At 38.7% G+C, this 26,098-nt stretch overlaps 4 protein-coding genes and 1 pseudogene across 5 annotated transcripts; all 5 read left to right on the top strand.

Annotated features, from left to right (window-relative positions):
- Positions 1 to 961: 961 nt before the first annotated feature.
- LOC132978645 (axonemal dynein light intermediate polypeptide 1-like) lies at positions 962 to 3,063 on the top strand (annotated as a pseudogene).
- A 2,325-nt stretch (positions 3,064 to 5,388) lies between these two features.
- On the top strand, positions 5,389 to 7,186 carry uraha (urate (5-hydroxyiso-) hydrolase a). Its single transcript, XM_061040230.1, has 4 exons — positions 5,389 to 5,610; positions 6,353 to 6,489; positions 6,606 to 6,741; positions 6,905 to 7,186. The coding sequence occupies exons 1-4, from the start codon at positions 5,557 to 5,559 to the stop codon at positions 6,992 to 6,994; spliced, it is 417 nt and encodes a 138-aa protein (XP_060896213.1). The 5' UTR covers positions 5,389 to 5,556; the 3' UTR covers positions 6,995 to 7,186.
- A 2,199-nt stretch (positions 7,187 to 9,385) lies between these two features.
- Positions 9,386 to 12,288, top strand: pdcd5 (programmed cell death 5). Its single transcript, XM_061040524.1, has 6 exons — positions 9,386 to 9,569; positions 10,918 to 10,958; positions 11,184 to 11,245; positions 11,659 to 11,750; positions 11,844 to 11,915; positions 11,999 to 12,288. The coding sequence occupies exons 1-6, from the start codon at positions 9,504 to 9,506 to the stop codon at positions 12,041 to 12,043; spliced, it is 378 nt and encodes a 125-aa protein (XP_060896507.1). The 5' UTR covers positions 9,386 to 9,503; the 3' UTR covers positions 12,044 to 12,288.
- Positions 12,289 to 14,012: 1,724 nt separating this feature from the next.
- Positions 14,013 to 21,496, top strand: mvda (mevalonate (diphospho) decarboxylase a). Its single transcript, XM_061040467.1, has 10 exons — positions 14,013 to 14,203; positions 14,739 to 14,809; positions 17,953 to 18,067; positions 18,175 to 18,321; positions 18,493 to 18,692; positions 19,241 to 19,315; positions 19,455 to 19,673; positions 20,147 to 20,262; positions 20,462 to 20,570; positions 20,999 to 21,496. Exons 1-10 carry the CDS (start codon positions 14,128 to 14,130, stop codon positions 21,077 to 21,079), a joined length of 1,209 nt encoding a protein of 402 aa, XP_060896450.1. The 5' UTR covers positions 14,013 to 14,127; the 3' UTR covers positions 21,080 to 21,496.
- Positions 21,497 to 22,079: 583 nt separating this feature from the next.
- Positions 22,080 to 24,931, top strand: LOC132975738 (cytochrome b-245 light chain). Of its 2 annotated transcripts, none has more exons than XM_061040504.1 (7): positions 22,080 to 22,226; positions 22,591 to 22,660; positions 23,251 to 23,325; positions 23,434 to 23,517; positions 23,651 to 23,732; positions 24,131 to 24,391; positions 24,495 to 24,931. In XM_061040504.1, exons 1-6 carry the CDS (start codon positions 22,169 to 22,171, stop codon positions 24,320 to 24,322), a joined length of 561 nt encoding a protein of 186 aa, XP_060896487.1. In that variant the 5' UTR covers positions 22,080 to 22,168; the 3' UTR covers positions 24,323 to 24,391; positions 24,495 to 24,931. The 2 variants fall into 2 exon arrangements, with proteins under 2 accessions (XP_060896487.1, XP_060896497.1); XM_061040514.1 differs by having other exon boundaries at positions 24,131 to 24,397; positions 24,501 to 24,931.
- The last annotated feature ends 1,167 nt before the right edge of the window (positions 24,932 to 26,098 follow it).

The raw sequence follows: 26,098 nt of genomic DNA, 5'->3' as shown, positions 1-26,098 counted from the left end.
AACATTAGGACATCAAGAGAATGAAGCAGAACAGAGTCTGATACTTTGGTGGCCTATTTTGCTTTTATCTCAATGCTACTTGTGGTTCAACCCAATCACAATATCAAAAGAATTACAGAAAACGTAATTCATCATGTGCATGGAGATTGTAACAGTCGTGTGCAGGTCAAGTGATGTAAATGTCATCACCCCCTCTTGAAAATATGCTGCTGAGTTACCACCTGAGCTCACCTTGACTTCTTGTGGACAGTTTTTTAAGGCAGCTGGCAGGAAAAAGTCTGGGTAAAGACGGGGAGAAAAATGTTTTCTCTGTACAACAGGTGTCCAGGTGACAACAGGTATTTCCAGCTGAGAACAGGTAAAAAACAGTTGAGAACAAGTGAGTCCAATTTAGAAAAAGTAAGTCCAGGTAAGAACAAGTGTGACCAGATAAGAACAGATGAAATTTAATAAGCTAACGATATAGGCCTTTGATTAAAAACTAATAGATTATATTGAGTAGGCTACAGATCTTTCCGTGTGTTATTTCTCGGTTACTTGAGAACAAATTAAATATATATTTCTTTTTAACAAACGTTTAAGAATGTTATATAATAATAAAAAAGCGAACATTGTCATTAGCTGTCGTCTTTTGTAGTGTTTTTTTTTTAAATAACATTATTATACCAAAAAAATAAACGATGCAACATAATACTCGAAACATGAGCTGACAAGCATGCATGTGTGGCGCATTGACAAAAAAAAAAAAAAAAAGATACAAAACCACTTACTAAATATTAATCTAACCACTGAGTCCAGACGGTCAGACTGAAAAGCAACGCTGGGACGCTGTTGCTATGACAACACAAAAAGTGAGCAAGAATAGCATCCTTCAAAATAGCAGCGATATCCCTGTAGCTGAATCACAGACCAAAGAGTCTCTGCTTTTATTTAGTTAAAATTATCAGATTGAAAAAGATAAATTCCACCAGCCGAATCTCTCCTCAAATACGACCATCCAGTTTTGATCAGGAAAAGCACTGACAGAAAATCACCAAAGGTAAGTTTAGTAACACCAGCCGAGTTTAACCGACGTTTAGTGGTCAAAGTTATTATTAAGATAATAATAAGTTTAGATATTCCTGCTATAATGGCTGCTGTTTCTATGTTTTTTACCAACATCTTTCAATCCCCAAAGCTTTTTAAAGTTATTAAATGATGATGAATATACTGTATCATGTATTTCAGGCAAAGAAAGTTGATTCATTGTGTAACATGAAATACTTTTCACAACAGGGGCGCCCTTTAAAAGTGAGTCCACAGCAGGTGGGGGAATGGTCTACCCCTGTTCCACCACCTCCAAAATCAAAACCCACCTCTACTGACACCATCAAGCAGAAAGATGAGGAGATCCTAAACGCCATCCTTCCACCCAGGTACAGTTGCATCCATCTACAGTGTGTCATTCATTAAGTTCAATCCACTCAGTTTATCTAAACTTCTGTTATTGCAGGGAATGGACTGAAGGAACCCAGCTGTGGGTGCAGCAAGTGTCCAGTGCACCTCCTACAAGAACAGATGTTATTGACCTGGAGGAGCTGCTGGACACAAAGCTGCACCAAAGGCAGGCCAGACAGACAGGAATCTGCCCTGTCCGCAGGGAGCTCTATCCTCAGTGCTTTGGTGAGAAGGAGGCTCTGATATTTGTGATCACTGAGGCTATTGTGTTGACAAGGATTGAGGATCAAAGAACAAGAATTTGAACCAGTTTTTTGTGTACACATGGCTTAAATTTCATTGCCATACAGCTTTCTTCTGAAGCATTTTGTATACCACTGAAAGCACATTTTACTCCTCAAATATGTTACTGTTGCATTTACTCATTTTCTGTTTCTTTAAGATGAGCTCATCAGACAGGTGACCATCAAGTGTGCTGAGAGCGGCCTGCTGCTCTCGCGGGTCAGAGATGAGATTCAAATGACTATTGCTGTCTACCAGACTCTGTATGAAAACCTTTGGTATGAGGAAAGCCCTTCAGTCAGAGCAGGGAAAGGTTGACATGGAGAAAAAAGTAAGGACATTCACTTTTTTGTTGTGTTTAGCAACAATAGATAGCATACAAATGTGGAATGTTTGCCAATATTGGCATCCATCGATAGAGTATATACAGTATTTGCCACTGAAGGAATAACTATCGAATGCTATTCGGTTTAGTATCCAGCAGAGGGAAGCATTCCTCTAAAATAATGTTTGGTCTTAACATCACTGATCCTGCATTTTAATAAACTTCCAACACCTAGATTACTGATCTTGACGATGAGAAACTGGAGTTGAAGAAGCAAGTGAACGAACTCAAGTCTCAATGTAATGCCATTGAAAAACGAGAAACTGAAAGGCAACAGATTGAAGAAAGGAAGCACGTGGAAGAGATCCAGTTCCTCAAGAGAACCAACCTGCAGCTCAAGGTGACGTTTCAAAGCTTCATACCACAGAAATATATCTTCCCCCTGCACTTGTTCCTGTAGTGGAGGTTATGATGTTAATATTCTTATTTTGTTTTCCTCTTTAGACCCAACTGCAATTGATCCTCACACCAAAGAAGTAACACCACCATCAATAAGAGTGGCCATTTGACTTTAAATAAAAGAATCATTACATGTTGCCTTGACTGTTATATTTGTCAATAGTGTAATGAAAAATGCGCTCCAGGTCCCATTTTTAAGTAGATTTACTGTTCTTGAGTACCTTGTTTTTCTCCTCCAATTTGACAGGGTTCTCCCAAGTTAAGGAATTACATCTAGGGGTGTTTAAAAAGACTTTTATAAAACCCGATAATAACTGTTGATAGAACTTCACAGAAAGTGAAATCAAAGCTGAATCCTCTTCTTTTTTTTTATTGGTATCCTGATAAGTTGTTGAATTTTTCATGCAATAATATCAGTCAGTCTCTCAAAATGTGGGAATTGAGATCTTCTGGTAAAATTAATAATACTGCAAATAAAATAATTCAGAGGTTTTTGGACCATTGTTTAGATATGTTTCATTGTATTTGAATTTTAACAAGCAGAAAATAAAAATATATAAACCTCAGTAGATTAATTAACCAAAACAATCATTGATAATAAACCTATACCCTTAGATTCAGTTCAACAGTTAAATGACAAATGGTTATCAAAATGATATTAAAGTATATAAATGAAAGGCTTTTTTTCTTTTTAAACAAGCAATACTTTTATTTTACTGGTAATACACAAGTACTGTAACTGAGTTGACATTTGTAATGGGCTCTTATCTGTACTTAACAAATCTCATCCAACAGGGGTGCTAGCTTGTTTTTACAAATGCCCTCTGTAAAGACTTTGATTTAAACTGATACTTCCACAAACTTTTGAAACACTTTGGCTCCTATTTGTAAGATTGTTTTTCTTACATTATGTAAATGTCTGTCCGAGCTGTTCAAGATGCTTGAATGGTTTAAGATGGTAAAGAAGTTGACAGGGACTTTCCCCACTCCAGGAATATTCCCTAATGAGTTGTCATTATCTTAAAAACACCCTGGGGGAAACATAGCTGCATTATTTCTGCACAAGATAGCAGCAGTGATACAACCACATAAACTGAGGAGGGTAGGGTGTCCGTCCCACTTCTGGATGAGGACAGACATAATGCAGAAGAGAGAGTAAGGAGAGGACAGGTGCTGTGGTCCAGTCAAGGAGGAGAGACATATGACAGCTGGCTTGTCACACAATGACTTATTCTTCAACCAAAACACACACACACACACACACACACACACACACAAAGCACTCCACACCAGTGAGCACTGTACAACCAGCATGTCTTTAGTCAGCATGTGAACTAAAGACACTTAATTGCTTAACAAAACAACTTGTTATGATCTATGACAAGTAGAAAAAAACAACTTTAATAGATGTACCATGTTTGAGTACATTATAGTTTCGCTGTCAATCATTGCAACTGGGAAAGGACAAATTATCGCGATCGTGTTTGGCTTTATTGTGGAGAGTTGAGAGAGAATCAGTAGGGGTTCATACAGGGAGCAAAGCCCAAACAAGCAACTGCACTTTAGAAAACAAGCCCAAAACCCACAACCCGCGACTGACTGACGATATTTGCAAGCGACTTTACAGAAAAACAAGCCCAAAGTCGCTTATAACAAGCGGAATTGGCAACACTGCTAGGCCACAGTAGCAGTAGCGTCAGTATTTTAGGGTCGCCCGTCGCCCCCTGGTGGACATGTTAGAACTACTTCACTGCTGCCTCTGGCTCCTCTGGACGAGTTGTCATGGCAACTGTACAGCATGTGTTTACAAAAACAAGCGCTTGACTGTTCACCGACAGTTCTGTCGACATTCGACATCTACGACGCCAACTTCTTCTTCTTCTTCTTCTTCTTCTTCTTCTTCTTCTTCTTCTTCTTCTTCTTCTTCTTGTAGTCTAATGACATCATAAAGTTAGACGTCATCGGACCATCTTTCTTAGCTTTGATTATAAATATTTACAATCTTAGCTAAATATATAGAATATAAACTAAATATTTAGAATGTAAACTAAATGTTTAGAAACGTAGCTAAATATTTAGAATCAGGACATGTATTTTTTACATTTATATATAACATTTAACATTTAGATATAATATTTAACATTTATATTTGCCAATGAAATTATCTTACATTTGTATTCACAAAAGTAAATTTGACAAAGTTCACAAATATTTCTCTAAATGTGAATAAAAAGTGATGTTTTAGGGCTAAATGTGGAGAAATGTTGTTGTTATTTGTAGTGTGTGCAACTTTACAATCGGCGCCTCATAAAAGACAGCTATGACAACTGAAAATGTTCTATTGGACAGGTGCTGTTGTAGCGTAGTTCCTTTTATGACCGACCCAGGTTTGAAGAAGGTGTAGTAGTATGGAGTGGTCAACAGTGTCAAAAGCAGCGGGCAGATCTAAAGGACAAGAAGAGAACGTTCCCCTCTATCAACAGATAATTAGGTTGTCTTCCATTGGGCTGTTTCAGTACTCTGGCGAGCTGTAAAACCAGATAAAAAATGGCTAAAAACATTACTTGCATGTCAATCAACTTGTTGGGTTAAAATGACATTCTTGTGTACATTTGACAGAAATGGCAGCTTAGACGTTGGTGTAATTATAAAGAGATAACAGATCCAGATTTGTTTTTTCAGAAATGGTTGAATAATTGCATGTTTGAAATAACCCAGCAGTTAGGCATATCTATGTCAGAAAAACAACATATCTGAAAGAAACCATATCACAAGACGCACGCTCCCTTTTATTCCATTAATGTACTCATTGTCTTTGTCCAGTTCATTCATCTGTTACCACAAAGTTCAAAGCTGAGCAGAGCTCTTGCACAACCAGTTTTCTGTTGACAAAGAGATAAGCCAGTGTGGGCTGAATTTTGCTCTGAACATGACACTCTTAAAACCTTCATGTGACAACAAATCGCATGCTGTTAAATAAGCCATATAAACCATAAAATCTAATTATTTGGTTAAAACTGTTGACCCAGTTTGGATTCTATTCATAAGCGCACATGAGTGCTAACAGGCTCCAGCAACTCAAGGGTCATATTTTGCCAGAAAACAAGGTAAGCTCAAATATTTTGAAAATATACAAACCAATCGAAAGGTTTTGACCAAAGAAGCTCAATTCAAAGAAACGTTTTACATACAATAAGATGTTTTGTTCGATAGAAGGCTTTTTAATAGCGTCTGCATGAGCTCGGGCTTGAGCAATATTTTGTAATTTGAAGGAGGCTTCAAAATGAGCTGTCAAAAGTCCAGTCTGTGGAAGTAGAAAGTGTTTGACAATAATCGAATATTGAAACATAAATGTTACATTTTATATCCTAACTACTGAACATTTGCAGTCAACTTTTATTCAGGTTCAATTTGATTGTCTGAAGGAATGCATACAAAATAATATTCAACTATTTAATATATTTTGAATTTCACTGCATGAAAACCTTAAAAAAAATGAACCATAATTATCTATGATTGTTCAGAGCAAAATTTTAACTTTGCATAGATAACTCCAACCACAAGCATTCATGGATAAAGAGGGAAAAGCATGTGATGACTGATTTGAAACATTGATAAAGCTGTTTTTATTTAAATATGGGATGTTGAAGTTTTATGATATCAAAGTTAAAAAATATCTCAAATGAAATTTTGTGATCTCAATGCCTCATGTCAAGAGGGATTGTATACATTCAAGTTTTTGCTGGCAGTCAAAAGATTTGCACGACAATTATAGTAATATTTTGATGTGAATGCTTCAGAGTCAATAAATCTTTATTTATTTTAAAGTCTCACTCCCTTCTTTTGTAGGCTACAGCAATGGGCTCACCTAGTCCTCTGACCACCCATGTGCTCAACACTGCCATGGGTGTCCCTGGCTCCAATATGGCCCTTAGTCTCTATCGACAAGACCCATCCACAAATGCCTGGAGTTTGATAACATCTGGGTAAAAACATGAGGACAATAGCTTCATGCAAAAACAAACAAAAAACAACACACATTGGAGTCATAAATTCTTATCATAGGGGTATCTCAAAAAAATGTTATCATTTGTCTCAACAGAGCCACTAATGATGATGGGCGTTGCCCAGGACTCATCACAAAACAAATGTTTACACCTGGTGTGTATAAAATGCATTTTGACACTGCTCAGTACTGGGAGAGTATGGGAGAGAACAGCTTCTATCCATATGTTGAGGTGAGGAAATTATTTGTGTTATGTCACCACTGTATACTGCTGCCTTTCCTGCTTGTAGATTTATTGTGTTTTTGTAAATACATCACCAAATAATTAGCCACATATAAATTGTTATGTGCTACTTGTAATTGTTGATCACATGATTGTTGTTGTTTTTTTCCAGATTGTTTTCACTATCATTGACCCTGGACAAAAGTACCATGTCCCTCTGCTGCTGAGTCGTTTCTCTTATAGTACATACAGAGGGAGCTAGAGATCAAGCTGAGGATTCCTCCTTCTTCTACCAACTAACACTTCACGAGCACAGGGCAACTGTATCAAGAACATCCATCTAAGCACCAGCTGAACTATCACAGTTCAACTAATCCTTCAACTTGAATTATGTTTTAATCAGTATTTTTTGTAAATTCATAAACCTATTAAACTAGGTGTTTCTTCTGTCAAATGTGTTGGTCTTTGACTATCATGCATGATACCTATATCGATACGCCTTTTGTTTTTTCCAAAACATCAACATTCTTTTACAATAAAAAGACAAGAAGTCAAATTCTGTATAACTAGTCTACTATTAAATACGTACTTACTGCTTAACTAATTTCCAAAAATATTGCATGAATTCCTTAATTATATTTTAAAACATAGTTCAAAGCTTTATCCTGTGTGTTAGATTGCCCAACTAACACTTCACAAGCACAGGGCAAATGTATCAAGAACATTCATCTAAGCACCAGCTAAACATTCATAGTTGTTTATTCTAAATAATCCTTCAATTTGATTTTTTTTTTATCAGTTTCCTATAGTTTTTGTAAATTCATAAACCTATTAAACTAGGTGTTTTTTGTCAAATATGTTGGTCTTTTCCAATCATACATGTAGCCTACTGTAAATACATAGGCCTACGCCTTTTGTTTATTCAAAAACATCATTCTTTCAAAATATAAAGACTAGAAGTCAAATTCTGTATAACTAGCCGACTATTAAAAACGGACTCACTGCATAGCTAATTTGCAAAAACATTGCATGAATTCCTCAATTATATCTTAAAACATAGTTCAAATATAGTGAACGCAACATCTTTGTCCTGTGTGATATGTGTGAAAATCAAAGACTATAAATATTATTGTTATTATTATATTTCAAGACCGGAGGTTGCCGCTGGGTGATAATGTGTGATACCCATAGACTGTAAAAAGATACCCATAGGTCAGTGGTTCTCAAACTTTTTAGACTGTGTACCACCTCCGAAAATATTTGGCTCTCCAAGTACCACCATTATGGCAGACGTTAAAATACACTGTAGGCCTATTTCTACACACTTTTCATGCAGGAGGCAAATGTATTCATAAAAGAATATTATTTATTATTGACTGTTGGCAGCCACACTGTATGACTACTAAGGGCTAGCGCTAGAACTGACACTTTAACTAAAACAACTCTGACATTTGCCCAAATCAAAAAAAGTGCAGAACCATTAAAATGACAACTTTATACCAACAACCAGTTTTAGAAAATTTAGTCTCCAGTGTTTCCCACACAAAGACGATACCTGGGCCCAAGTATATTTCCGACCTGTTCTTATTTAATTTTTAATTTATTCATAAAATGTCTGCGTGCGAGAGAGAGAGAGCAGGGGAGAGAGAGAGAGAGAGAGAGAGAGAGAAAGCAGGGGAGAGAGAGAGAGAGAGCAGGGGAGAGAGAGAGAGAGAGAGAGAGAGAAAGCAGGGGAGAGAGAGAGCAGGGGAGAGAGAGAGAGAGAGAGCAGGGGGGGGAGAGAGAAAGAGAGAGAGAAAGCAGGGGAGAGAGAGAGAGAGAGCAGGGGAGAGAGAGAGAGCAGGGGAGAGAGAGAGAGAGAGCAGGGGAGAGAGAGAGAGAGAGAGAGAGCAGGGGAGAGAGAGAGCAGGGGAGAGAGAGAGAGAGCAGGGGGGAGAGAGAGAGAGAGAGCAGGGGAGAGAGAGAGAGAGAGCAGGGGAGAGAGAGAGAGCAGGGGGAGAGAGAGAGAGAGAGCAGGGGAGAGAGAGAGAGAGAGCAGGGGAGAGAGAGAGAGAGAGAGCAGGGGGGGAGAGAGAGAGCAGGGGGGGAGAGAGAGAGAGAGCAGGGCAGAGAGAGAGAGAGCAGGGGAGAGAGAGAGAGAGAGAGAGAGAGCATCTGTATTATAAGGCTCCGCATTCAACGTTCAACATAGCAAAACTCCCTTTAAAATAAAAGTCCCTCTCGACTCCTGCAGAGAGTTAAGACAGCAAAAGAGAGCAGAATCACATCAGCTTCAGAGCAAGAGAGAGGGGGAGCGATAAGGTCCACTGTCCGTACACTTTTGTAAATGTATCAAAACTGAAGCTTTAAAAATGTAAATGTCCAGCAGCTGCATGCAGCCGATTCTGTTCTGAACTCCAATAAATAATCAGATCCACATTTGATATGAATACAACCCACAAGACAGACAAGATAAGAGTACGACGACGACAACAACAAAATTGTCGTTTTATGCTGAACATCTTTTTATATATTGCGGAGATTCCTTTGCGTACCACCACAGGGAGCCCGCGTACCACCGGTGGTATGCGTACCATAGTTTGAGAACCACACTGCCATAGGTGATACCTAACTCTCTTCTCGATTGCTTTACCCTGTGTGTTCGATCGATAGCTTCAATTTCGATTACCCACCCTGAGCCACAGGGCCTTGCCTTCTGATGCCAGTTTAGGTGCATTATATTAGATCCCCTCGTTTTTTAGTCTTCTGAGTCTACACAACTGTTGTAAACCATGGCCGACGACGAATTAGAGGCTATAAGGCAACAGAGGATGGCGGAGCTTCAGGCAAAGCACGGGGTAAGAACAAAAAGCTGTGAAACATGTGTGTGTGTGTGTGTGTGTGTGTGTGTGTGTGTCCGCCGTATAAGGAGCTGCTAGCTAACGCTGCTGTAGCTAAACTAGTCACCACAACTCAACTGTGTCGACTTGAAGGATACGTGAAGCTCACTTATGACAGCATGCAACATGATATTATGTCAGTCGGTAGAGAGACAAATCAGAAAGCAGAAATAAAAAAGACAAAATCTCCTCACCGCTAGCTTGACAGCACACACCCCTCTGATAACAACCAATGCTAGCTGAAACGAAATGAAACAAAGGGGGTTTAAAAAGATGATTGTAGTTTTCAGTAAACTGATGAGTGTAGTCTGGATGGAGTATTTTCATAGATGTTCTGTTGGGTGTGCGCTATGTGAGATGGCAGGATGGTTTACTAGGCCTACATTATGATATGTTAACCACTGCAGTGTGTCAGATTTCAGTCCAAGCAATCAGGCTTAATATAATTTAACACACAGTAATGTTTTAACCCTGAACATAAATCGTACACAATACTGCACCCAGGGTTTAGCAGAGCACGACACATCAATGTGTTCATTTTACAAGATGTTAACTTCTCATCACAGATCATTTAGACCTGGAGTAGATACTGACAGACAAGTAGTAGAAGACATTACAAGAGAAAGACAGATGACTTTTTGAAATATTTAAAAACATCAGTGTCACCTCACATTCTTTGACCACTACGGCAGGGGTGGGCAACTGGCGGCCCGGGGGCCACATGCGGCCCTCAACGTGGCCCTCAGGTCAATTTTTTACATATCAATAAATTGGAAACATGAAGAAAATGTGACAAAATCTGCCATGAAATCATGAAAACCAGAAATACCTCCATAATAATATTTGATCACTGGGATATGTTGAGTTAAATTTGAGACATAATTGATTTTTATTTTTTTATAATTGATTCATAATTGATCATTTTTGTATACTACAATTTGGCCCTTCGGCAGGGAGAATTAATTGAATGCGGCCCTTGCCGTGACCAAAGTTGCCCATCCCTGCACTACGGAGTGCTGACGACTTTACATTTCACCTTTTTTAAAGGGTCCATCCCAGTGCATATCTAATTTCAATGTATTCGTTAAAAGCTTAACAAGAAGTGTAATGAAATCAATCAATCAGAACTTACATCGTGATCATCATAGGGAAACACTTTTTGGCATTAAGTTATCATGTCAGGCCATTACCAAACTCAAGGGAGTTGTGTTGTGTAAGAATTATTTTTCTATATCAAGTTTTACTTCCTTCACTAAGTTGAATTATACAACCTACAGTATGTCATTGTATGTTTACTTTCTTTCAGAATGCTTCAAATAATCAACAAGGAGAGGAGGCCAAACAAAGGTATGATGTGTTTAATGTGTTATTTCAACAGCCTACAAGTATAGTGATCTAATATGTCATTAATTTTATATATCAAATTTTGTCCTATTAATGCTACACTATATTTAACATGAACTACATAAAGGGCATTCAAATACTGTATATTAAAGAGCAGTGAAATATCAACGTAGAAATGGGTTACAAAGGTTGTGCTCCTGTGCTCATATTTTTACTTTTAATTCACAGAGAAACGGACATGAGGAATTCTATATTGGCTCAAGTTCTTGACCAGTCTGCCCGTGCCAGATGTAAGACTGCTTACATATTTATTACTGTGTTCTGAAGATAAATCATTGTCTTGAGGAGTCATCGATCAATTGAGCGAGTACTATCTATAGCCAAGTTACTACCAGCGTGCCAGCTTTAAGAATGTTCTAGATATGAATAACAGCAAAATGTGTTCATTCTAACGAAGCTAAGTGCTAGGTCTGGGCGTTTTGATAACGATAATTATAATGACTGATAACTGTTATGACATTTTTTCTCATGATAACATTTTTTGTCATCGTCCAGGCCTATTAAGTGCCATACAGAATATATATCCTATCTGAGCTTTGACAAAGCTGACCAGAGTTTAATTAAAACTTTTGTGTAATGTAACATTTGTACATGTAATACTATTCAAGTGTGAGCACAGTGAAATATTCTCTCTTTTTCTTAGTGAGCAACCTTGCTTTGGTGAAACCGGAGAAGGCCAAAGCAGTTGAAAACTATCTCATTCAAATGGCTCGTTTTGGAAAGTTAGGAGGAAAGGTAAGGGAATGACTCCTGATGGCTGCAGCACTAATGCCGTCAACATTGCTTCACATTCCAGCTAAGTCATGAATGCATCTTCTCTTTTCTCAGATTTCTGAGACAGGTTTAATCGAGATTCTAGAAAAAGTCAGTCAGCAGACAGAGAAGAAGACAACGGTCAAAGTGAGATTCATTAAAGTATCAAATCATTTTCATTCACTGTCACGTATTGGTTCATCCAACATTTTTGTCCTTTCTTTTTCTAGTTCAACAGAAGGCGGGTGATGGACTCTGATGATGAGGATGATTAATACGTTGGAACATGAGGCCTGAAAAGAGCCAGGACATTCTTTACTGGGACTTTGATAGCACCTTTATCTAACTGAATCCTGAGATGCCACACTAGATTCTGTGTTTCTGGACACTGTATGCCAAGAAGGAAGACCAACAGAGTGGAGTAATCAATGTGGCATAAGTGGTGGGGGTACATACACACAGGCTCATTTAAGGTGTTCTTTTAAGATCTCTATTGGTAAAGCTGTGCACTGCTTATGATGGCATGATGGCTCATGGTGTTCTCATGTTTGACTCCACCAACACTTCTCAATAGTTACTTGTTTTTTTATGTTTTACCATGGATTCTGCTCATCAAACAAACACATTCAGATAATAGGCTGCTGTTGCATTTATTTGGACTGCTCTGTGAATACATTATACAGTCCTCTATTAATGGAAAGCTTCCAATTAGTGCTGGAGTTTGCTTTGATATTTTCTTTTTGCTGACATTTATAAGGTTTACTTAAAAGAATTGACAAAAGCCTTAAAGTTCGTCTGGTGAACAATTTCTACAATTATCAGTTTTCATATGAACAAGTGTCCTGTTTATTTTCTTTCTTCTTTTCACAAATTCTGTTCCATTGGGTAAAGGCACACAGTTATCCTGGTTGTGAGTACACTCAACACAAGAACAGAAAACTTGCAGCATCGTCCCACATTTACTGAACTTACTGTCTCTTTACCGAGGATTGACTATTTTCTTGAAACAACAATCTCAAATATTGGACTTCATGTCTGAATCTAGAGTTAACCGATTCCTAAATGTATCCCAACTGCTTTTAAAATAAAAGGCAAAAAATAATTATTTGTATTATTCGTCTGTGAGAAACACCCTGTCATTTCAATAAGACTACTGCTGCTGTTAAGCAAGCTTTGTTTCTTTAATCAGCATACAGTAATGAGCCAAGGTAGAATAAGCAAGTGACATAATAACAGTTGGTAAAATGTATCTGAATTATGTTTTATGTTTTATGTTTTTTCTTTTTTGTTTAAAACCTAAAAGTTAGTGATACCTTAATTTACTTAAATATTTTGAGGTTCTTGCTTTGCAATTGCATGTTCATTCATTGCCAAGTGGATGAAAACAATGTCTCATTCTTCAAGAAAATTAGTTTCTATAGGTTGTTAAACTGTTCACTTATCATTGGTTAAAGAGGTTGTGATCCTTTACGTAAAACAAAACTTGTTATAAACAATGTGAAAATGATCAACAATAGTCTTACTGCCATAAAAGTTAATTCAAGTAAGGGTACCTTAGTATTATCCACAACATTGATTCAAAGAGGCAGAATGGCCTTGTCACTTACATAATTGCATTATTACTACTGATGCATGAAGCAACTTTTGTTTTAATTCAAGCTGATATAGACTATTTTTCACACTATTATGTAGTTTAATGATGACAATACCTAGTCTTCAAGGTCATCAACTATGCCCTGTAAAACAAGTTTCACTGTCAAATGATTTTGTAGTTTAAAAAAAAGGGTCTTTTGCCTCTGAATTATGGATTTGGAGTTATAGTATCTCCATGTTGTACTTAAGTCCTGATCATCATTTAATTTCAAAGTTATATCTGCCATCACTGTTTTAACATTGAAAATAAGTTTTCTCTTGTAACTATCTAACTACACCTTTCGCTGAACAGTCACAATATTGACTGCCGTTTTTATTCCTTTCTTTGATTTGGTTAAATCACATTATTATTCAATCAGATAAATGTGCAAATAATATTATAATTTTTAATAAATGGCTGAAATTTACAATAATCTCAACCAACCCTACGAATTTGAGGGTTGGTCTCTGTCCTTGCCCCATTTCGCACCACCGTGGTCAGATGACTTCTCATTGGCTACTCCGACTGTTTCCTCAACACTGTTTGGCTCTGATTGGTGGACGGCTTAGTCACATGTTCTACGCTCGCCAATCGAGAGAGTCCTCCAGGAAACGCTACAACTAAGGTGAATATAGTCAGCTGAACTCGAGGGGAGCCTTGTGCAGTGTATTTCAGAATATTCAGGTACGATTTTCTCAAAACAAACATCGGTTTACAAATACAGATATGCCTGAAGACTGTGTGGACAAGCCACATATAGTGACATGCACCGCTCCTGTGAATATAGCTGTCATTAAATACTGTAAGTATCACCAAGACTTATGTGTAGCTTTGAACTGCAGGTGTAACGAGCTTTAAAATAAGACTAATCACTAATTACGCATCTTGTTCTTGTATGGTGACTTGTGTTTTGTGTCCATCTGAATACTGGTGTTTCGGTTAAAAGGGTGACCGTGTCAACCGGTGACTTTCAGCCGGTGTTACCACAGACTGTAAATATTAAGGTTACAACTGAAGCAGGAGCTGGAAAGTGTCCGAACTAATGCTGCTTTGTTTTGATTTTATTTGTTAAGTCAAACATATTCATCAGATGTATTTTTATTCACAAAATAATTCACGTTAGTTATGAGGACACACTCCGTCTTTATGTTGTTACTACGAGAAACACACTCATTCTGCTGCAGCCTGCAAGTCTCCAGGTAACATGGTCACTGTTTGTATGACACTGTTTTAACCTTTACTTGGGCCGATTAACGAGTGCATTTGTTTCAAGCATGTTTATATGGATTCATTATATACCTATATAATAGCTCTCTCTATGCATGCTACTTTTGCAGGGGGGAAGAGACATGAAGAACTCATTCTACCCATAAACTCCTCTCTGAGTGTCACATTGCATCAAGACCAGGTATTTACATAATGTTCATCTATCAAAACTTTTAGCTTAATGCGCCTTAAAATTGTTGTATTACCGTCAGAGCTGCAACAGACAACAACCGTTCTTTCCTGCAATCATTCTACAATTCACTTAGCAGACGATTTTATCCAAAGCGACGTACATCAGAGAGTAAGTACAACACAAGCAAGGATCTAGAAAAAAGGGAACAATGTCAGTAAGAGCAAACGATCAGCTTTGAGTCCGATTGGACACACAGGTGCTGACAGGAAGTGACCAGAGGCAAAGCACAACATTGAGGGCAGTTCTTGAGAGCTCTAATCAGTATAGAAACCATCTTATAAGTCGTCGTTATCAAACAAAAACAATCGTCACAACCATCATCATCATCAATGATATCGAGACCATCATCATTAAGTTAGTAGGTATTCATGAAAGAGCTGGGTCTTTAGCTTTTTCTTAAAGGTGCAGAGGGACTCTGCAGATCGAATGGAGTTTGGAAGTTCATTCCACCATCGATGCGTGATATCACAAGAGCCTGTACCAGGAGCTGTGTAGCATGTTCTGACGGGTAAGGTCTGATCTTCCTGATGTTGTACAGGGCAAATCGACATGACCGGGCAATCGAGGCTACTTGAACCTAAAATGTTAGCTGGTCATCAATCATGACACCCAGGTTCCGGGCAGACTTTGTGGGCATGAGTTTGGTTGTTCCAAGCTGGATATTGATCTGTGGTTGCATAGAGGGACTGGCTGGGATGACAAGGAGCTCAGTCTTTGAAAGATTGAGTTGAAGGTGCCGTTCATTCATCCCTTTAGAGATATCAGCAAGGCATGACGAGATTCTTGCAGAGACTGTAACATCGTCTGGCGGGAATGACAGGAAGAGCTGGGTATCATCAGCATAGCAGTGGTATGAGAAGCCATGAGAGCGGATTATTGAACCAAGTGAGCTTGTGTATATGGAGAAGAGAAAGGGACCAAGCACTGACCCTTGAGGTACCCCTGTGGATAAGCTGTGCTCTTTGGACACTTCTCCCTTCCAAGACACTCTAAAGGATCGCCCAGAGAGGTAGGACACGAACCAGCAGAGGGCAGATCCTGAGATGAGTGTCAGAGAGGAGAACGAGTCGAGTGAGGCACTTTTGGTTGGTGCCTTTGGGCTGAGTTGGTCAGGCTCAGAAAACTGGTTACTGATGGTTGCAACCTTTTCAGTAAAATACGAGGCAAACATGTCTGGTGTGAACAGATCGGAGGGTGGAGGAGGAAGTGGTTGAAGCAGTGAGTTAAAAGCAGAAAACATTTTTCTTGTATCTGTGGCATTGCATATCTTGTTCTGATAATATGTTGTCTTGGCCGTTTTCAGGCTGGAGGAGAATGAGACGAGTCTTTGCTTATAGTCATTGAGGTCAGCGGACTGTTTGGATTTTTGCCATTTTCTCTCTGCTGACCTCAGCCCTGCTCTTTGCTCTCTTATGACTTCCGTGAGCCATGGACTAGGGTGGATTTTGCGAGCGGGTTTGGACACCAGAGGGCAGAGTTTGTTCAGAGATGAGGCTAGTGTGGAGCAGAGTGTGTCTGTAGCGTTGTCTGTAGAGAGTGCGGTAAAGACCTTATGGGCAGGCATGGCAGCCAAGACCTCGTTAGACAGCTGAGCTGGCTTGAGCGATCGCATGTTTTGGTGGTATGACACCATTTGTGGGTGTGCCTGAGGGAGTTCCGGCAAGGAGATTGTGAATTGAATAACGAAGTGGTCTGATAGATGCAGAGGGGTGACAATCAGGTTTGCTGTCGAGCAGTTCCGAGTCAGAATTAAATCAAGAGGGTTGCCAGCTTTGTGGGTAGGAGGAGTTGGGACCTGCGTGAGGTCAAATGAGGATAGGAGAGCAAGGAAGTCTGTTGCCTGGGCTTTATCAGTGTGTATATTCATGTCTCCCATTACAATCAGTGGTGTTCCATCATCAGGGATTTCTGAGAGTAGCATGTCCAGTTCCACAACAAAATCATTCAGATTACACCCTGGTGGGCGGTAAATGATAGCAATGTACATTTTAATAAGAGCAGTAACCAAGATTGTGTGATATTCAAATGAGGAGTTGTTGCTCAGTGGGAAGAGTTTATTGAATTTCCAGGTATTAGAAATGAGGATACCTGTACCACCTCCACGTCCAACAGAGCGGGGTGTGTGTGTGTGAGAACACTGTGTCAACAGAAAGAGCAGCTGGTGTGAATGTATTTTCTGGGCGGATCCAGGTTTCAGTAAGGGCAAGTGCCTGAATGTCTGACATTTTTGCAAGTGCTTGGATGAATTCAGTTTTATTCACAGCAGATTGACAGTTCCAGAGGCCAAAAGTAAATGAAGGGTGGGTAGAAGAGGCTTTCTTAAGCAGAGACAAGTTCTTAAGATTTCGTTGTCTATGACAGATGTGTCTTTTCCTGTTCCCATGAATGACAGAGATTTTTTTGTAGCACATGTTGCGTTTAGCAGATGACCAGAGAAAATAGGCAAAGCAGTAGTCGTGGATACCCGGGCTCTGTGGCCACGCTGAAGCGTCAGACGCTGTTTTCAGATCAGAGCTTGTTCTGCTGGCAGTTTCGGATTCAGACTCTTTTGAACTTGGATTTTCGTGAAAATCCCGCCCCAGATTTTCAGCTTGCAATCAACAGAGGGTGTGACACACGTCAACTGCCTCTCCTGTTGATGCTCAGAGAATGAAACTTAAGTGCTCAGTCCAAACAAAGCCTGACAACGACCCACTATCAATATCTACTCAAAGCAAGTTTTGATTCACCCACCTAGCTGACAGGACTTTCCTAGTTTTCAGATCAGAGCTTTTTCAATCATCTTAAAACTACTAAAATAAAAGTGTTGCTAAATCAGTCATGCTTGTCACAAAATGTTTTTTTGTCTCATTCTGGCAAAACTAAAAATTAAGATTCAGGGGTAGTATGTGTATAGTGTCAGTATTTGTTCTTTTACAATCTAAGTAAACATTACAAGATAATATAGATAGGCCTTCTTGTGTCTGATTATAATAATGTTTTAATTAGTGGTTGAATATTGCCTTGATGATGAGAACCGTAAATAGTTACTTAATGATGTGCATAAGTCTTTGTTTCTAAAATATCTGCCCTGATTTCCACCTTCTGTTCAGCTGAAAACTACCACAACAGTTGCCACCAGCAGATCCTTTCAGGAAGATCGGATATGGCTCAATGGCAAAGAGGAGGACATAACCCATCCAAGGCTACAGTCTTGTCTCAGAGAGAGTGAGTCCTGGCTGTTTTCCCCTCTTAATAGCACAATAATAAAATAACCTAGGTGTCAAAGAGAGTCAGCCAGGCCAGTGTGTAATCTTTCTGTGTACTCAATCTAGTTCGACGATTATCAAGGAAGAGACGTAATGACGGGGACCCTGCTTTGGATGCCACTGGTTTATCTCACAAAGTCCACATTTGTTCTGTTAACAACTTCCCCACTGCTGCCGGACTCGCTTCCTCAGCGGCTGGATTTGCTTGTCTAGGTAAGAATGTGTGCAAGTGTGTATAAACTTTCCATGACTTACATAAATATTTTTTTATGAGCTGAGAAACTTGCAGCACAATAAATACTTCAAGCTATATTATGTTTGCTGTGTTTTCCAGTTTATTGACATGACTTGTTTGTTTCATGTTTTGTCATCGGCGTGTTGCAGTTTACACTCTTGCCCGAGTATTTGGCATAGATGGGGAGCTGTCTGGGATTGCTAGGCAAGGCTCAGGCAGCGCATGCCGGAGTATCTATGGAGGGTTTGTCCAATGGCTTATGGGGCAAAAAGAAGATGGCAAGGACAGTTTAGCCCAGCAGGTGGAGCCAGAGAGTCATTGGCCTGAGCTCAGGATACTTGTACTTGTGGTAAGTCCGTTTTTGTGCATTTGAATTGAGAGAGGAAAAACATTACATATGGGACTGTGAGAATTAGTAACTAAAGATTTCCTGTGTTACATGTACAACAAATGACTTGACTATTGCTCATAATGCACATTTAAAGGAGCAGTAGATATTTTAAGATATCTACAGCATTAATTAATCGTAAAACAACCTTACTATATCTTTAGACGTTAAGGAAACATGCTATGTTGAACTGCTGGCTTCTCTGACAACAACGCAGCAGAGACTAGGTCCCACTTTCTACATTTTGATTCCAGTGTGGAATCTGCATTTGTTTGGACCATAGAAGGTAGGCGGTTTCAAGGCACCCCCACATGGCTGTTTTTGACCCCCCTTGGTTTGCACAATATGAGACCAGTTATCACGACAAACCACCAGGTGTTGCAATGATAGAAGTGGGCAAGCAAACTGGTTCAGATAACTGATTCTACCCGACCTAAAAGGCATCTGCATTTTTCAAATAAACAAGTTGTAAGAATGACATCAAATGGTATCAATGCACATTTTTACAGGCCAGCGCTGAGAGGAAGCCAGTGGGCAGCACTTCTGGGATGCAAACAAGTGTACAAACAAGCTGTCTCTTAAAGGTATTTTGTTTTACTCAAACTTTTGATATTCAGTTAACTTACATTACAAACATGTTAAAAAGTGGAGATATTTAAACTGCTTTGAAAGCTGTGCCAAAGAAGGTCTATGTCAATCTTTTCTGTGTCTTTGTGGCTGTAGCACCGCGCTGAGTCGGTTGTCCCAGGCCGGATGGCAGAGATGATCCAAGCAGTGCGAAGAAAAGACTTTGCTGCATTCGCTGAACTTACCATGAAGGACAGTAACCAGTTCCATGCCACCTGCCTCGACACTTATCCTCCCATCTTCTACCTCAACAGTGTGTCACAACAGGTTATCAATGTGGTGCATCGGTATAACAGACACTACGGGGAGACACGGGTGAGCAACTTCCCACTGTGCCATCTCTAGTTGTCTTTGTCTATCATGTTTAAACCCAGTGTTCTGTTCATTTCAACAGCTTCATGTGAAAGCTGCTTTGAAATCAAATACTTGTTCCTGCATTATTACTCATCTCAAAACAAGAACTCAAGGCATAAGGAATAATGGATTGTGATCTCAGTTCTCTGAATGAAAAACTGTCAATTAAATAAAACATGGTGTATTGAACGGGTATAAAACACTCGTAAATTAAAGTAGAAACATGCTCTTTGTTTTTGAGTCTCATAAGAATATGATAATATACTAATATGTTTAACTATAGACATGTAGAGTCATTTTATCTTGCCTCAGTTCACACAGCTGAAATTCTAAGATGGTGTAATACAGATGTGAAACTTGAAGGGGTTTTTTTTAGACCAGGGAACAGAAAGCTCTCTCTAGATGACGGTCACAGTCTGTTTGTGTCCCTCTAGTTGGCATACACATTCGATGCAGGACCCAACGCTGTGATCTTCACGCTTCAGCAGTATGTTCCTGAGTTGGTTGAGGTGGTTCAACATTTCTTCCCTCCAGAGACCAACGGAGGACAGTGAGTTGACAGTTACTGGACCTCTGTCAGTATTACTGACATGCAAACATATGATCTAAATGTGTTGTTTATATTTGAATGAATACACAGTAATAGATGAATACTTTAGGTCCCTGGATAAGCTGTTTCACAACGTTGTAAAGGTGTGTTTTCTTTCCGCCTCTGATGAATGACTCATTGTATGTTTGCTTCTCTGCAGGTTTATTAAGGGCCTTCCTGTTAACCCTGTTGCTATTTCTGAGGAGCTGAAGCAGGCTATTGGCCTTGAGCCCATGTCAAAGGGAATAAGCTACATTATTAGTACCAAGGTACACTTAAACACACTGATGGATTTATATACTGTTGCTCAAAATGTTTGTGTAAATGTATACTGTTAGTTTACATCAACCTGCTTGATCTCTATGTAACAGCATGTCACTTTAAAAGACTGTACAACACACAGTTTAAAGCTGGGTTATCTCTATCAGGAGATAGTGACACAAGTTTAGATCTCTTTCCACATTTCCTTGCAACTTGCTCTGACCCAACATTTTGTTGCGCATGTTCAGTTGAAATTGTGCCACACACTTTGTGATAAACAGTGTTTGCTTCCCTATACTGATCTAACACTAGTGAGTTAATCCATCTTTATACATTTCAATTCTAAGATATTATTAGAACAAGAAATCTGAGAGTCTAAATGTAATAAAGAATCTGTTCTGTGGTGTAACTATTCTTTTCTTATTCTCTGTTCAAGGCTGGGCCAGGTCCTCGTGTGTTGACGGATCCCACTCAGCATCTACTTGGACCTGACGGGCTTCCTAAAGAAAGTGTGTGACCTGCAACCCGGAGTGGACAACATTTAATAGCATAATAATGAATACAGTCAGCAGAAATTACATTTGTATTAGTGATATGTAACTATTTTTACAAGTAACAACAACACCAGACACACATGTCATTTTGTAATTTGTCTCTCTTCTCCCATTAGCCTAATTTCATCTGTGTTCTTGTAGACAATACTCAGAAACTACAGGTAGATGTAAAGAGGTATTTTGACGCACTGAACTAAATACAGTAAAACTATGCAGCTGATCTCTTCCTCTCTGAGCAAATGACTTAATGCATGTTTTCATATATTTGGTCACTTTCATTATGTTTTCATTTTACATCATGCAAAATCATCATTTTAGACCTACAGTATATATGTCTGTTGGTCTTACCCTGTTTCATAAATAAAAGGATATTTTAGTCTATGAGAGTGTTTCATGTTTTTACTTCTGTCATTTCCAGGTTCACGTTTAGTTTGCTCACTCTGTCAGGGTCCATGGACAGGTGCAGGAAGAGAAAAAGAAAGTACAAATCCAAAGTCTGTTCAATGTGACTTACACTGACAGCATTAATCATCACTGTGTTATAAAATGATTAATATTATTGTAAAATATGTAAAAAAAAAAAAAAAAAAAAAAGTTTAACATAATTAAGTCTAATAAAAGACTTAATTAGAGTGAACTGCAAAAAGAGCTTCGAGTAAAGACTTCTACGTAACAGAATCACAAATAAGTCAGTTTAATTGGTTATAGCGCTGCTCCTCCTCCTCCTCCGACCGAAACCGGAGAAAAGGTTTAAACGGAGGACAGTTCAGTGTTTGAAGGTCAGGACAAAAAACCCAAACCAACACAGGAACATAAAAAAACTTGAGAGCGCAGTAACAACCGAATTTACCTGCCTGGTATTTGGTTAGCCCCTCCCCTTTTGTACTGTTCTTATGGTTCTTATATGAGAACTGGATAAGCTCCGCCCCTCACAGCCAGCATGTCCACATTCCTTCACGTAAATACTTTTGCTTCCTTGTAGAAACAATCAGTGTGAGTCGCTCTGCTGGAGAGTCAAAGCTGTCTGTAAAGAGGCTGCTCAGGTGAACACGATGGGGAAAATAGAGTGGGCGATGTGGGCCAATGAACAGGCTCTGGCCTCGGGACTCAGTGAGTATTCAAACAAATCTAAAAAGATAGCCTAATTAAAAGGCTATTAACTGGTTTTAATTCTATAAAGTTTTATCATCTTTTCTTTTTAGAGGAGATTGTGTCTTTAATGCATCTTGTCTTTTAATAATTTATTTCTAATCCGTGATATTTATTACATTAGTTGTGTGAATAATTCTATTTTTATATCATTACATCAGTAGATTATGTCAAATCGTTTCTATAAGCTCTATATTGTAAACTGCTTTGACGTTTTAAATTGATGTTTAATTCTTCATGGGCTTGTCAACTCTGAATAATGGCCATTAACAGGAACTTTCTTTGTTTAAAGTGTTAATTTAATCTTCCTGTGTCTTTGTTTCAGTTTACCTCACAGGAGGCATTGTTGGGGTGGCTGGACAGTTCAGAGGTTGGCAGTTTGCTGCATTTGCTGTGTATCCTTAAAGCTACTTGTTCATAAACCACTGCAGTTACATTTAAGTTGTGTATTTGTGAAAGTTTCAAGTTTCCTGTCGGTTTATCAAAACCGAATTCTGTGCAGAACAAAACCGTAGCTTTTACTTTGTTGCTGTCAGCAAAACAAACACGCAGTTTAAGAATCCACTTGAGCCTTAAGATAAAGATGCGAAGACTGAAATAAACTGCATCATGACAATATATAAGCTTGTACTTTTTGTGCTCAGTGGCAGAGTAGGCCTGTGTGTGTGTTAATTACAAAAGTTTCTGTATGTATATAATGCAAGATAATCAGCATTCTGCCTACTGAGGCTGGACCCAGACTACAAAATATCCCCCAAAAAAAGATATTTTTATATTGATGAATACATGTAGGAAGTTAGAAATAGGCCTGTAGATTCGATATTTAAGCTGGCATTCCATTCATATCCTGCATTTATTCACATCAGACACAATCAGTCCATCCATCATTTTCTTTTCGTTTTCAAAATTTGCTTTGATGTGCTATCGTAAGTGTTATGTGACCTAGTGAACCATGTAATTAGAATCAGCCTTGACAGATAACCAGTGCTGCTGGAGTGTTTGTGTGTCTACTTGAGTATCCCAGAAGCAAGAGAGCCAAGGGTACAAGTGTAGAGAGAACGTAAGTACTACAAGTTTCAGATCACTTAATGCTTTTTCATTGTAAGTTTTAGCTTTAATGGACAAAATATTTGCTGTTTGCTCACTCCTGTGGCTTGTTGTCCTTCAGGGGCCAGTACTGCTTCTCTGTGGTTGTCAAATCATTCGGGCCGCTGACGAGGAACTACTATGTCAGAGCCTTTATACTTGCTGCGTGAGTATTTTTTTCAGCCACTTTCCTCTGCTAGACAGCCATCCTCTTAGTCCCAGAACAATACCTTGAGACTGATGTTCTTTTTTCTTCTCAATCCCTCTCTGTCTGTTTCTCTTTCTGTCTATCTTTGTAGCCTCTGTGTACCTGGGGGTTTTATGCTTGCCACAGTTCTCGGATGTGTCTGCCTCGGCATCTCCAGCATCATCTACTTTGTGGTAAGTTGTTAGCTTTTACAACATTCACCTCCAGTAAATCAGGTTATAGACTGTGAACATTGATAATAGTTGTCAGATGAAGCAGGAAGTGGCTAGTTGGTGGAAACAAGGAAATGGCAACAAGGAAGAGATTGTTTCATTAGCTCTGTTAAGACATAGCTCTGTAGTTGTGAAATCCTAGCAGTCAGGGGTGTGTCCAAATTCTTTAACTGAACTAGATTTGTCAACAAAATGTATAAATCCTTCCAGGCTGCACGGTTTATCTCTTTAAAATGTGCATGTGTACATGTGTACAGGACGAGGACCACTATTACCTGTCATCCAGGTTTCAGGCAGCTGTAACTTGATGTTGCACTACATTACAGGCAATTATTCTTTGTGTTATATTTTGTTTGTAGGCAGCTATCCGAGGTGAACACTGGGAGCCCATTCTTCCAAGAAAAGAACCCATAAAGAAAAATCCGGCTAGCATCATTAAACCTCCTCTGAATCCACCACCGAGACCTCCTCCAGAGATGCACAGGAAACGGGTAGAAGACCTTGAAGGAGCGGCCTATGACAACGCCATCAATGTTACTGCTGATGAATAACCAGCCCGGTGTACCATCCTCTTTTTCCCTCTCCCTGCCTGCCTCATTTTAGTACAATTTACACCCTTGAAACCAGTCACAGTGGGCTTTAACCAGACTCTGAACAAATTAAGAGTTTTCTGAAGATAAGTGAATCTATAGTGTCTTAAAGATACAAAATTTCATATTCTTGTAACAGTGAGAGGTCAAGGAAGGATGGGTAAAGTGAATGTATTATTTTACTGATAACCAAAAAATACATGCCTCTGGAGATAAATATAAATGCAACCACTGCTAAGTGGCTCTACAATACCCATGTTCATGTTGTTTAGAGGGAATCTTATTTTATTTAAATTACAGCTGTTATAAAAGTAGTTTTCTGCACCAATCACCATCATTTTTAACTCATGATGTATGAATTGTATTTAGTTGGCACATAGGTTATTACCTACTGTATCATGTACTTGTACTGTTGTTACTATTTGTGTATATGTGCATTTCTTGAAGTCAACTAATCACAGTACTGTACGTCTATATTGGATTAAATTGACATTTATGGCTGTACATGGCTGTAGCCATTTTCCCCTCGTATTCTAATGTCTTGTAAATAAATCCCTTCTGCTCTTTGAATCATGACCTCTCTGCAATTCCTGCATTCAAATGTCTTATTCAACAAGCTTCCCCTGGAAGTTTATTTAAAGAAATCACATTTGCAACTTCCTCCTTTTGCAAACACACAGAATTTCAGTACATTAGAATTTCCCTCTTCTCAAATGGTTTGACACACTGTCATCCATTGTTTGTTTGAGATTTCATAATAATACATCTGCCATTATTGTCAGACAAGTTATATGGGTTAGTGACAGTTCTTTTCTGTCATGTTGTGAGATTTTCTTTTTTGTTGGCCACAGATGACCTGTCAAGCAGCTAAGGTATGTGTGAAAAAAAAAAAAAAAACAATCGCACTTCCTCATTTTAGTTGGTGAGGCAAGTGTGACCCCCAATGTACAGTAGGTCTACTTGTTGGATTTAAAGTTAATGTCTCGTAAACTGTTGTTTTTAATACAATCTGTTTGTATTTCAATAACCAACAGAATGTGATGTTTTATTTTGAAGTGATTTTATTTCTCAGCTTATACTTGAGGTACTCAAAATAAGGATCAGTAAAAGCTTTCAAAGCTTTTCATTAGGTAGATTCTTTTAGCCAGATTAATGCTGCCACCTCCTGCTGCTAGGAGGAGAGAAGTTACAAAATATTTTTAGCGCAGTGTGTGGTGCAATGGATTCTAACAATTCATCAACTACAACACACATTTCCATTAGATATATTGTAGAAACAGAGCTAACTAGAAGGACTTAAAATAAACAAGACAATATGAAATAATTGATGCATATTGTCAACTTTTCAAAGAACAAGCATGAAAATCAAATTTGTAATTGACAAAGAAATCTGTCGATATAGGGTCCAAAAGTGCAACAAAAAAAACATCTGCAATAAACAGCTGTTTTCTGTCTTCTGTCCTTTTGTTGTACTCTCTTTATGTGTCATTACGTTACTGTTACGTTATCCCTTGCAGTTCAGTTCTGTTGTTTGATTGTGTCGTTCTGCTGTGTGTAAGATAAGATCAACTTTATTGATCTCACATTGTGGGAAATTTGGTTGTTACAACAGCCCACAGTAGAGGACAAAGGTAATCAGCAATAGATAACTAAATGTAAAAGATGAAATTATGTTTACAGTAATTAAATACTAGAAAAATAAGACTATTATTATTATTATTGTTATAATATACACTA

Source organism: Labrus mixtus, chromosome 1, assembly GCF_963584025.1.
Source record: "Labrus mixtus chromosome 1, fLabMix1.1, whole genome shotgun sequence".
NCBI classification, from domain to species: Eukaryota; Metazoa; Chordata; class Actinopteri; order Labriformes; family Labridae; genus Labrus; species Labrus mixtus.
This window is presented reverse-complemented; position numbering and strand designations above follow the sequence as displayed.

Bases quoted from the DNA above. Each gene is read 5' to 3' on its own strand.
- LOC132975738 (XM_061040504.1), top strand. From the start codon at position 22,169: ATGGGGAAAATAGAGTGGGCGATGTGGGCCAATGAACAGGCTCTGGCC. The intron at 22,661-23,250 runs GTATCCTTAAAG...ACAGATAACCAG, and splicing joins CAGTTTGCTGCATTTGCTGT to TGCTGCTGGAGTGTTTGTGT. The intron at 23,518-23,650 runs GTGAGTATTTTT...CTATCTTTGTAG, and splicing joins AGAGCCTTTATACTTGCTGC to CCTCTGTGTACCTGGGGGTT.
- uraha (XM_061040230.1), top strand. From the start codon at position 5,557: ATGAGTGCTAACAGGCTCCAGCAACTCAAGGGTCATATTTTGCCAGAA. The intron at 5,611-6,352 runs GTAAGCTCAAAT...CTTCTTTTGTAG, and splicing joins ATATTTTGCCAGAAAACAAG to GCTACAGCAATGGGCTCACC. The intron at 6,742-6,904 runs GTGAGGAAATTA...GTTTTTTTCCAG, and splicing joins GCTTCTATCCATATGTTGAG to ATTGTTTTCACTATCATTGA.
- mvda (XM_061040467.1), top strand. From the start codon at position 14,128: ATGCCTGAAGACTGTGTGGACAAGCCACATATAGTGACATGCACCGCT. The intron at 14,810-17,952 runs GTATTTACATAA...CCTTCTGTTCAG, and splicing joins TCACATTGCATCAAGACCAG to CTGAAAACTACCACAACAGT. The intron at 20,571-20,998 runs GTACACTTAAAC...TCTCTGTTCAAG, and splicing joins GCTACATTATTAGTACCAAG to GCTGGGCCAGGTCCTCGTGT.
- pdcd5 (XM_061040524.1), top strand. From the start codon at position 9,504: ATGGCCGACGACGAATTAGAGGCTATAAGGCAACAGAGGATGGCGGAG. The intron at 9,570-10,917 runs GTAAGAACAAAA...ACTTTCTTTCAG, and splicing joins AGCTTCAGGCAAAGCACGGG to AATGCTTCAAATAATCAACA. The intron at 11,751-11,843 runs GTAAGGGAATGA...CTCTTTTCTCAG, and splicing joins TTGGAAAGTTAGGAGGAAAG to ATTTCTGAGACAGGTTTAAT.